Below are 12,358 nucleotides of genomic sequence, written 5' to 3' on the forward strand. Positions count from 1 at the left end.
TTGGATTCAACAATGGGAAATGATTCAAGAATTTGAACGGGGGGGGGGGGAGAGAAACGGCAATACTACTACTACTACTAATAATAATAATAATAACTTTCCCGCCGTTTTGCTTTGCTCTTTCTCTCAACGGCTATAACCTTGGCCTTGATCTTTCCCCTGGTGGTCATCACCGCCATAAAACTATAGGAAAGACGGATACCTTCTTCCTTTCCCCCCCCCCCTTTTTTTCAAGGACCGGAACCTCAATTTTCTCAGCCCCATCACGTGTGTATAGTGGAAGAGGTCATCAACAGGGAACCTGCGGCGGGTGAAAAATCTGCATAAATGGAGGTGGGTGGGGGGGGGGGGACCCTTCACATGTGCAACAATCAATCAACCATTATACGTACCTCCAACGCCTTCTAGATGAAGAGATAGATAAATATCCCACGTAAAAATCTGAATCTTTTTGAAGTTCTTTTAGATGTCTGTCTGTCTGGGTTGGGGAAAAAAAATCTTTGGAAGTGGATCTGGACGTGTTCTAGTCATTAGCTGACCATATTTCCCTCGAGAAAAAATTGTAAAATATGTGTATATAATACAGTGTATCCAGCTCATGACTTTTTCAAAAAAAAAGTCATCATAAAAAAAACGTTGTAAGCGGGAAAACGCTTTAAACGGAAATCTTAATAAGAATCACTTATAGTTGAGACCACCAAAATTAGTCGCACTAAGAAGGAAAACGTTGTAAGTGGGAACGTTATGAGCGGGATCGACTGTATGTGATTTCAGAATGATTTGAAGTTCTTTCAGAATCATATGCGATTCCAGAATCATTATAAATGATTCCAGCATGTACGATGCACGTAGTAAATATTGTCCCGGGGGAATTTCTAATGAATCGGTACATGACGGAAGGGGGGGGGGTGGGTTCCGAGTGTATGTCACTGTGGGAGACCTTAAAGTATTTATGTTGTCAGAGTTATGCGTGTTTTGTGTACTAGTGGTGCTGCTATCTCGCTTTAATGTTAGAAGTGAAAATGGCAGATGCCTGAATTTCCCTATTCAAATAAGTGTTTTTAACCGCAGAATATGTATGCGAGGTTCAGTGTTATAAATCTCTGAGGCATATCACATTAACGGTATACTCACGAGCCAATAATGTCGTTGATGTCCTCACCGACATGGTGACAGCAAAATTGGACAGACGACGGTGAGACGATGCATCCGATAAACTTCAGACGTGTCTAAATATTTTCGATGTCCAATTGATAGATTATGACAACGCGACACTCATTAAGCGGTAATTAATCAACTTCCAGTGACATGAAATAGACACGCGTTGTCTCTTCCTCTTCCCTCTAAAGAAGACCCGTATAAAACGCCGAAAAGTTCGAGTTGACAAATGAGAATTTTCAAAACCTGCCTGTGTGTTTTTCTCTGAGATAAGAGAAAGTTTTGATGGATGTACGTCCGGGAAAACGCCTCCTTGTGTCTCCTTTTTTTATCGTTATCTCGAATGTTCGATTTCCACCATTCCCCTAATCGAGCGATTGGTGCGAAATTGCCTCGACGAGAGCGATCGATTCCTCAATCATCACCGAGATTTCACGGCACTTCATAGCAGCGTTTCTCAACCTATAGTCCGCGGACCATAAGATCACTGTCTAGGGGACCCGGATCTAAGAAGCGCACCCATGCTTAGGGGTAACCATATTTTTACGAAAAAAAATACAGGAAATTGCGATCCTAAATACGGGATGTAAAGGTTAAAAATTCAATTTACGACGAAATTGCTAATTACTGCCGAAATTACTGAAGGGCATAGTCAAGAGCTGCTGCAGCTACTTGACCGAACGTGCACCTTATACACGTCCCCCTGAGGACCCTGAGGAATTTCTAACCAATCGGTACATGTCGGAACGTGTTGTGTGAGGGTATGTGTGCAAGCTCCCAACGTATTTAGGTTGTTAGAATAGCGCTTATCTAGTTATTCTAGCTGGTGCTGCTGTCTTCCATATCTTGATTGTAAACGTGCTTGAATTTGAATGTTCGAACGTATGTATTCGTGTTGAACGCCTGCCTGCTGCTGCTCTCTGTGGAGAGACTTTTTTCAAATGAGAGACTGGTTCGCATTCACGCCTTGAAGTTGGAAAACCGCAGAAAACCAACTTCACCCGACCAACACTTAGCACGGCTGTTTACGAAAACTTAGCCCCTCCGACATTACGCTCCCAGCACGTTTCGTCCCTGGACGTGGCCAAGTGAGTAGGGGAGTGATTTTATGAATGAATGAGTGATCGTATGAGTGCAATCATGAGTGGGTATGTACTCAAGAGGGTAACTCACCCACTCACTTCATCATTCACTTGGCACACACGGTCACTTACCCACTCAATTGGCTACTCATTCGGTGGCTCACTCGCTCACTTGATCACTCATACGGTCAGCTACTTACCTAAGTCGAAACTTCTATTCGGGACCAAATATCGGGGGCGAAATGCCAGAGGCGAATTTTTCACGTCTTACATCGGGCCCCTAGGCTCAGATCTTTGGTGGGCTCCTAACCAGACCTTCACAGGGCCTCATACATAGTGAATTTTAAATTATGATGAATCATCCTGCTTTAGACTCGTCATCAACGACAGCCAAACAGGAACGACAATAGCAGCATGCGTGTGTGTCTCCCACAGATTGGGAAGGCTGACGCACCTGCAGTCCCCCCTCCCCATCAGAATTTGTTCAAATTAAAACCCAAAAACACAGCAAAATGTGAATTCTTAAATGCAACTCGAATGGGGCCTTTTAATTGGGTTATCCATGAAGACTCCCTGGGCACGAAATCAGGCACAAACATCGTGTTGCTTCAGTGAGCACAGCGGTGCTCGTGAGCGATAGATTCCTGTGAAAGGATGTTGTGGTGGTGGGGGGGGGGGTGAGTTTGGGATGAAACTAGCCTCTACTTCAGTGTACTGCACCAAAAGATTTTACAAGAAGTCAACCCTAAAATTGATAATATTGGACACAACAGGCGAAATACTCGTATATTTTCTTATACGCAATGCCGATCCCTGAGAGGAAAGTGGTGTCCACTGATCCATACTATGGTTATTTCAGACCGTGAAACAGACCAATCCATGCATAAATCCTCGGAAGACGCATCACCTCTGATGTGACGGGCTATTGACAAATTAATAGGCCCCAATGTACATTCGCTCACAGAGGAACGGTCAAGAACTCCGGCAGTTGTCCTAGAAACACCGGACACTTCAACACATACGTGTTTAACCCATGACCCGCAGGCCAAATGTGGTCTTCGGAGTCATCTGATGTGACCCGCGTCCTTAAATTTAATTTTGTAAAAATGAAGCACGCAGAACATAACAAGATTATTCAAGTGACTCGCGGCACATTCCCGGACCACTTATGTGACCCGCAACACATTCCCAGACAACTAAAGTGACCCACGGCCGTAACTAAGATTTTTGCCGCAAGGGGCAAACATGATTTTGCCACCCCCCACCCATTAAAATTCGATAAATCTATAACAGTGTTCTTTGTTTCCACCTGAAACTGACGCTCCGCAGATTTTTCCGCCCGGGGCACTTCCCCCCCCCCGCACCCTCTAGTTCCGACCCTGGCGTAGGGTCCGGCATTACAGCGATCCTTTGTTACACTTCGATATTATTCCGTGTCCTATATTACACTTCAAACAGGAAATCCCGATTAGTAAGACGGAGACAACGGAAATGAATTGTAGTAAGCGGTAAAACGTTCCAAGTGGGAAAGTTATCAGCGGGATCCACTGTATACCCATAGCATCAATCGCCCCCTTGCATAACTCAATCGCCCCCTTCACCAGTGGGCAATATCCCCAGTTTCGAAAACTATTTTGCACATTAAATTTACTAGAAAAAGCCATGAAAAATCTTAGCGTGGGGTAGGGTCTACTGTTTCCGGACACGGATGCGAATGTCATAAATACTTGTTGAATCTGATCAGCTCCGAAAGAAACAAAACACCATCTTCCCACCCCCATCCCCCGAGTCATATAAATACGCTGGAACCACCGAGGCAATACCCCGGGACCCCGAGCCTAAATAACAGGAAAGCCAATAAGATTACGAGAACGATTGACATCCATCCTAGTATGACCCATATTAATATGATCCCAGGTCTTTTCCCCCGTTTACGATACTCGCCCTGAGCCAAGCCTAATTGAAATTCTGAAATGTAAACTGCGTGTAGGAATAAATAAATCTTCCAAAAAAAAAAAAACGAGATTAACATCTCGGGAGATTTCGTCGCGAGATTTTCGTTGTAAATAGAGAAGAAATTCGTTATATAAAAGTGAGTAAGAAAGTTTCACGCTCCGCTCCGAAGAGAAACGCCGCGTTTCTTTGAGATTCATCACCACTTCGTCATTTCAGCTGCCCAAAGATGGGTCTCGAAAGAACAGGTGTTCAAAGCTCAAAAATAACTTGTAATCAGATCTAGGCGTATCGGGACGTGATACTACGGCGCCATTCCGCGAGCATACCCTCCCTCCCCCACTTTCTCTCTTTCAGTAACGTCGACAATCAATCCAAATTATACACATGCAAAGACATGTATTCTGTATATCATGTCCTCTCTACAAATACAGTCAGCCCAGGGCCGCTCTTACCAGACGCGGGACTCGGTGCGAAAAATAATTATGGGCCCAGAGGGGTCTTCATGATTTCGGCGCCCTTCAGTCCCGATTTTATGTATTCTGTGGGAGAGGGAAGTGTACATCCAAAAATTCATGCATCGAAAATTCAGAATTAATGGAAGAAATTATTCCAGCACCGATAAAAATTCAGAATTAATGGAAGAAATTATTCCAGCACCGACGAAAATTCAGAATTAATGGAAGAAATTATTCCAGCACCGACGAAAATTCAGAATTAATGGAAGAAAATATTCCAGCACCGATAAAAATTCAGAATTAATGGAAGAAATTATTCCAGCACCGACGAAAATTCAGAATTAATGGAAGAAATTATTCCAGCACCGACGAAAATTCAGAATTAATGGAAGAAATTATTCCAGCACCGACGAAAATTCAGAATTAATGGAAGAAATTATTCCAGCACCGACGAAAATTCAGAATTAATGGAAGAAATTATTCCAGCACCGACGAAAATTCAGAATTAATGGAAGAAATTATTCCAGCACCGCTAAAAATTCAGAATTAATGGAAGAAATTATTCCAGCACCGACGAAAATTCAGAATTAATGGAAGAAATTATTCCAGCACCGACGAAAATTCAGAATTAATGGAAGAAATTATTCCAGCACCGCTAAAAATTCAGAATTAATGGAAGAAATTATTCCAACAACCATGAAAATTCAGAATTCCAAAATAGATGAAAACTCGGAATTTATGAAAGAAGTTATTATTGCTGTGGGGGAGGGGCGGTACGACGGCTCCTGTCACACGTGCACTAAGGCCGGGTGGCTCTGAGTCGGCCCCGCGCTATCAATATCTCAGCAAATACCTACTGCACTTATAGAAACGTGGAATATTTTTTTGTTGGAGAGACCAGTTTGAAAGAACAACTTTAAATATATAACAACTTTTTATATAAAAACCTAATTTTTTTATTTTAATAATTACACAACCCCTTTGATCTCATCAACCGTCCGTCGTAGAGATACAGTTCCGGTTTAAAAAATGCTCAAAAGACGTTCAAAAATCACCCTGTACCAGATTCGAGAGTGAAAATACAATGTGTCACAAAATAAGAAATTTAAATTTTTATACGGTCCCTTTGTCCTCTAACTTCCAATTAGGAAGTTGTTTGCCCTGTATCTCCTGAGGGGCCAAACAGAGAAAAATTCCATGAATTGAAATATTTGAATTCAAAAACTGGAGAAAAGTTATGAAAAGAACACCAAAAAAAAAAAAAACTAACGGACAATGTTCCTTTCTATCATTTATGCTGTCCTTTCTGCAGGACGGGAACTAGAAGGGGGGCAGGAGGGAGGCGACTGCCCCGGGCGGCAAAAATCCTAGCTACGTCCCTGCCCTTTTCAACTTTCCTCCAATATTACCACAGAGAGAGTGGTAATACCAACAACTTCATCAACACTTTCGACAATCGTATTGTGCAAGACACCGATAATAACGGAAACAATGTACAAAGTCAAAACTAAATTCAAGACGATTTTGAGCGAAAGATTTAAAAAAAAATGTCGTTGTAGAGAGAGAGCAGTTCTCCAAAATCTGTTTAAAAATATCGTTGTAGAGGGGTTTATCGTAGCAGCGGATATTGTTGTATAGAGAGGAGTTCAACATTGGAATATCAGCAATTCCAAACAATATTTGAAAAAATATCATTGTAGATGGATTTATCGTTATGGTGTATAGTATCGTTGTAGTGAGGTTTCACTGTATATTATTATTACAATAAATCCTCTCCATTGCGTACACATGTTTGACAAAAAAGGTAACCATAAAATAGGTGGTTCGTATTGAAATATTTAAAATTTAAAAAAAAAATGTATATACAGTAAAAACCTCTCTTTTTTTTTTGCGGACACCTGTCGAACAAAAAAAATTCGACCGTAAAAGAGGGATGACCGTTAATCAGGGGTTTGAAATGATTAATTTTTATTATAAATGCGTACTTTTTAACAAGGTGAAGTTATTATTTGGCCGAAGAACAGGGATGACAGTGCCCGTTAAGACGGGTTTTACTGCATTATTTGGCCGTTAAAGAGGGGGGGGGGGTGACCGTTAATTAATACAGTATAACGTTGTATGGGGGATTGCCGTTATGTCGAGAGTCAACATTATCATCACGTGGAATCCGATTAATTTACGCTGCTATTGGAATCTTCTCTAGATAGACGTTGCCAGTACCACTGAAACAAAAATGCGCTTTTGAGTATTTATCCACCGTAAAAAATTTTAATTGGTTAGTTGTTAAACAAAATTTAGTTTTTGCCCCTGGGTTGAGGTTTATATCGCAATACACTTTGGTACATCAAACAAAAAGTTAGCAATACTGAAAGTTTCATCGCGTGACACTTTCGGTGTGATCAGGTGGCAACAAATACCGATATTATTAGAGACGTCCTCGAAAGACCTGAGACGAGTTTAAAAATATACTGAAGAATATTTCGAGCGAAATATTAAAAAATATCGTTGTAGTGGTTTCAAAATCCCCTTCAAAAATATCGTTATAGGGGGGGGGGGGTTATCGTAGTAAAGGATATCGTCGTATCGAGAGGAGTTTAACGTGAGACTATATAAGGCCAGCGTTTCTCAACCTTTCTGAATACAATGACCAGTAAAATGTCTGAAACAATTCGACGGACCACAAAATTACAACATGATGGTATCCTGTATTTTACGGGACTAAACGGAACAGCCAGATTTATGAATGCTCTATTTTAGACAGTTTTATACTACAGTAAAACCCTCTCTTTTGTGAACACCGGTGGGACAGAAAAATTCGTCCGTAAAAAGGGGGGTGACCGTTTATTAGGAGTTTGAAATGCGAACTTTTATTGTACAAGGAGAAATTATTATTTGTCAATAAAAGAGAGGGGGGGGGGATGACCGCATCTGAGGGGGTGTCCGTTATAAGAGGTGTCTTTGTGTATTTTATGCAGTTGTCTCGTTTTTTTCCGATGAAGCTTATTTGAATTTGGAATGCTTACTAAACTCATGAATGAAGATAGTTTTTATAGCTTAGGCCGGCATTACTCTATAAAAGTTTTAGAAAAGTTTTTATGAAACTTAAGAAATGCAACCGATAAGATCATTGCATAAGATCTGCATTTTTCAAGTTTTGAAATTATTTTTTATAAAACTTTTTATAAAACTTTATAAAAAAATATGGGCTGTATGGCCCCCTGCCTAAGTATGGCTGTAGAAGTACATTTCCAATCACAGTGATTGCTAGTAGTCGTTCATTCCCTAAACACTTGTAATTTTTTCAGCAACAATTGCTGATTTTACCGACTTATGGCAAAGTTGTTGGTTACAATCGATGATGTCCCATATTTTGCCGTATTTTATTTAATGAAATATAGTCATCAAGTCAAAACGAATGTTTTTTTTTCGAGAAATACATCTTTGTTTACTGCATTTTTTGCAATAATTATCGAATTCGTCGTAACTTTTTTTTCTATAATTAGTGATATTCTCTACTTAGGGCCGCAATTTCCTCGTGAAGATATGGTAACTGTAAAAAGATATGAAGCTGTAATTTTTATTTTGAGCCCATAAGGATATTTACTAGTATCAATTTCAACAATTGAACATTTTTACAATTGATTTGGAAGTACAATAAAACACCTCTTAAAACGGACAACGCTTAGAAATGCTGTATCCCCCTTTAACTCCAAATAATAATTTCTCCTTGCATAATAAAAGCATGCATTTCAAACCTCTGATTAACGGTCACCCCTCTTTCACGGACGAATTTTTTTGTTCCGCCGGGGACCGCTAAAGAGAGAGGTTTTACTGTGAATTATCAAGTCTGCCTGTGGACCACCTTTGTCATCGTCAAGGACTACCTCTGGTCTACGCACCATAAATTGAGAAACGCTGTTACAGGCGATTCCCCAAACAAGATTTGGAAAAATATCGTTGTAGACGGATTTATCGAAAAATCTAGTATGGTTGTAGCAAGGCTTCATTATACAGTGAAACCTCTCTTTTGCGGACACCAGCTGGACAAAAAACTTCGTCCGCAAAAGAGGAGTTGGTGGTTGGGCTTGAAATTCATATTTTTATCATACAGGGGAAATTACTATTTGACCGTAAAAGAGGGGTGGGGGGTTTTCACAGTAAGAAGTCAAAAGTATTAAATGCATATTGTCACTCACCTATCGACGGTAGGATCAGCATCATGACTCCAAAGATCATCGTCATCATCATAGTTATTACTGAATTTTTTCAGTCACAAATTACACGAAATACTTTTAAAATATTGTTGGCTGGAACAAAATACCATTCAGATGCGTAAATTCACAAAATTTCTTCTCTTTTCAGATGAAAATTGGATTTATTTGAAATTTCTTTTAAGAGAATAGACACACAAAAAAACACACACAAACACACCAAGAAAATCCTATTGCTGCTATTCACAGGTGCGTTGAAAATCGGATTTTCATCATCATCTTAAAGAGAAGTCCGTTTCCATCCGATCGAGACGACGACAAGATGCCAAATGATGAGAATTGCAGCGAAGGAAAAAAAACGAAACCCAAACTGTCGTCTGTCTTTTTTTTTTTTCATCTCTCTACACTTCATTCTCAAGCTACTTTTTTTTTTTACCCTCCTTCTCCCAGAAACACGTGCTCGCCACAGACCGGATCTCGCCAAAGGTTTTTCGCCAAAATGATTTCTCTCTCAGAGGAAAAAGTTCTTTCTCTTATCAAAAAAAATTCTCTGAAATACATCAGTGATTGCAAGCTATCATTAGAAAATAATAATAATAATTCAGTGGTATCACAGTACAACCCCTGTTAACGGACATGCGGTCAACCCTCTTTTATGGGCAAATACTAATTTCACCTTGTATAATAACATACCTTTGTGTATAATAATTTCCCCTTGTATAAACTTACTAATTTCAGAGAGGTTTAACTGAATTACAGAGAGAGATTTAACTGAATTACAGAGAGTACAGAGAGATTTAACTGAATTACAGAGAGGTTTAACTGAATTACAGAGAGGTTTAACTGAATTACAGAGAGGTTTAACTGAATTACAGAGAGGTTTAACTGAATTACAGAGAGGTTTAACTGAATTACAGAGAGGTTTAACTGAATCATCACAAATGATGGGACCCGCAAAGGTTAGGCTGACAGGTCTTCAGCCCGGAGACCCGGGACAATTCTTAATTCATTTATTTATTTTTTCACAATATAAATTCAATATATAGGAGCCCATGAAAAATCTGGCATGGGGCCGACCGAAGAACTCACCCATGTGGGCCCTGCTGATGTGGGGGGGGGGCATGTCCGGAACGGTATGGCACACGAAAAAGACAGCAGGTGCGGATCTCGGATGGGAGAGAGGCAATTGTTATGTAGGTTCATTGGATCATCCCATATTTTACGGAGAAAACTTTTTTCCATATAATCCGGATGGAAAATATTTCGCCCCCCCTTCGCGATCTGCGCCTGAAGGACGATGAGATTGGTCAAGAGGAGAGATGAAGTCCATCATGACTTATACTGTATACAGGGTGATTACTTAATTACCGTTGCGGCATTTAACTCGAGGCCCGACTTTGACTTGATAGGGCCTTGGGGCCCCCTCCCAATGTGGTCGAATAGGTTTGGTACGTCAGCAAATGCATATTTGTAAACACATCAAAAAAAGTATATTCTATTAAATATAAGAGGATACATCGGAAAAATGCGATGTAAAATTCCCCATAAAATATCTTAAGAATCTAATTTTTAAGTTATCTCATCTTCAATACACAACATAAAGCTAAAAAAAATAACAGTTTTTCTACTAAAAGACTTGAGCGAACTGATGATTTTATCCTTTTTTTAATAAGAAGAAGGATTTTTCTCTAGAATAGTTTGATATTGGTGATGTTGTCAACAATGATTCAATATTGGCTCTACATTTGTAAACTTCTCTTCTAAAGTTCTAGCGTTATTTAACATTTATGGCATTGTGTGGGTTCTAAACATTTTTTCAAGTGTAAGGAAATCAATATTTTGGTGATAAAAAATTGCCCCTTCAATTGACACCCTCAAAAAAAAACCGGCCCCTTTCAGTTGGTGCCTTCTGCGGCCGCGTAGTTCGCAGGATTAAAGATTTTGTCGTGGAGCATATTGCAATAGGTGCATTGGTACATGCTGTGTAAAGTATATTACCGATTGATATGATAATATAATAAAATTTATATTTAGTAGGGTTTATATTAATAATGTGCACTTTGGAAATAGTATGATGTAATTTAGGGGAAATTCTTCCAAAGATTTTCCAAAGTTTTACCAAATAAAAAAAAAAATAAAAATTTGAGCAAAATATATGCCATTATAAATTTAAGGCCGACCTCTTAACACATGGGGCCTTGGCAAGGTCGTAGCGGGGAAGGGGGGGCTAGGGGTCTGGTCCCCCTATATCAGGGAATGAAACTATATTGGAAGTTGAAAGTTCAGCCAGTAGTTCTGTACCTGTTCCCCTTCGGTCTTAGGATGGGGGGGGGGGGCTGCGGGTTAAGGGGGAGCCATGACAAGTGGTTTAAGGGAGAAGTGCATAAAGCTATGAGAAACAGATTTGAAGGAACAACAGTAAAATGTGAAATATGATGAGAGGAAAAAAGGTGCTATATGATTTTCGAGGGTATGTAAACTGTTACATCCTGCTAAGTACGGGGTCCCAGAGCAGGGCCGTAACTAGAATTTTTGCCGTGGGCAAACATGTTCCCCCCACAACTTAGATTCGATAATTTTATATCGGTGTGTTCTTTGTTCCCACCTAAAACTGCCAACCCCTAAATTTTGTCACCCTGGGCAGTTGCCCCTTCCCCAGCCCCCATAGTTTCAGTCCTGAACATCACTTTGCCCAAGGACCCATGATTTTGAGAAATGGCTCTACCATGGCCCTCACATCTTGGAGCAGCTAGATCTTTTGCGATGATCAGACTTTTCACGTGCCCTTGTGTAAATAATTTACAGCGTGAAAAAGCAAAAAATGATGAGAATTGTCTCGGGCCCCGAGGCTAGAGTCCTGTTAGCCCCGCCATTGGGGGGGGGGGGCATGGGCTCTTCACAGAACATACGCGAGAGGGTCAAAGGACATTTACGACTTGGTTCATAATTTTTTTTTTTCGCTATAAATTTACTTAAAAAATAAGCATAATAAGTAGAAAGAGGGTCTGATGGTGGGGGGAAGGGTACCTTGAATAAAACGTGGGACCACGAGAAGAGAATATGGTCTAAATGGGAGCCATGGGTGAAAAAATGTTAAGAAACACTGTAGTATTATCTACATATTAAAAAAAATCCAATTTTTCCCATGGTATTCATGACTATTGCGAGGGCCGATCGGCCCCCCTCGCCCCACTCGTTCAGATTTTCCATGAGGCCGTACTGTAGTGAATGCCCCCCGTGGCACATTCTCATTTGAATAAAGTGGTCCACGACGCATTTATACTACGTATAGATAATTTTTAATTTCTAATCAATAGTGACCCATAGCATAGATCACTTGAGCTGCCCACGACATGTTTTCAAATCAATGAAGAGGCCCCGCAGTATCCAAAACATTACGGCACCCTTGCCCTAATGTTTTCTCCACCCAGGGCCACCACGGCGTGGAAGTCCAACGCCGTGTTTGTAGATTTAACACCATTTCTCGGTAAAACAA

At 40.3% G+C, this 12,358-nt stretch overlaps 1 protein-coding gene across 1 annotated transcript in view; it reads right to left on the bottom strand.

Annotated features, from left to right (window-relative positions):
• Positions 1–9,246, bottom strand: part of LOC149070100 (uncharacterized) — a 79,735-nt gene extending 70,489 nt beyond the window's left edge. Inside the window, exon 1 of the mRNA XM_089250248.1 lies at positions 8,848–9,246. Coding sequence (XP_089106374.1) covers positions 8,848–8,899 — 52 coding nt within the window. The 5' untranslated portion in view covers positions 8,900–9,246. The remainder of the gene's footprint in view (positions 1–8,847) is intronic.
• Positions 9,247–12,358: the final 3,112 nt, after the last annotated feature.

This window comes from Pholcus phalangioides, unplaced genomic scaffold (genome assembly GCF_987345545.1).
Source record: "Pholcus phalangioides strain wild (caught in Gottingen) unplaced genomic scaffold, Ppha-v1.0 ptg000022l_1, whole genome shotgun sequence".
Lineage (NCBI taxonomy): Eukaryota > Metazoa > Arthropoda > Arachnida > Araneae > Pholcidae > Pholcus > Pholcus phalangioides.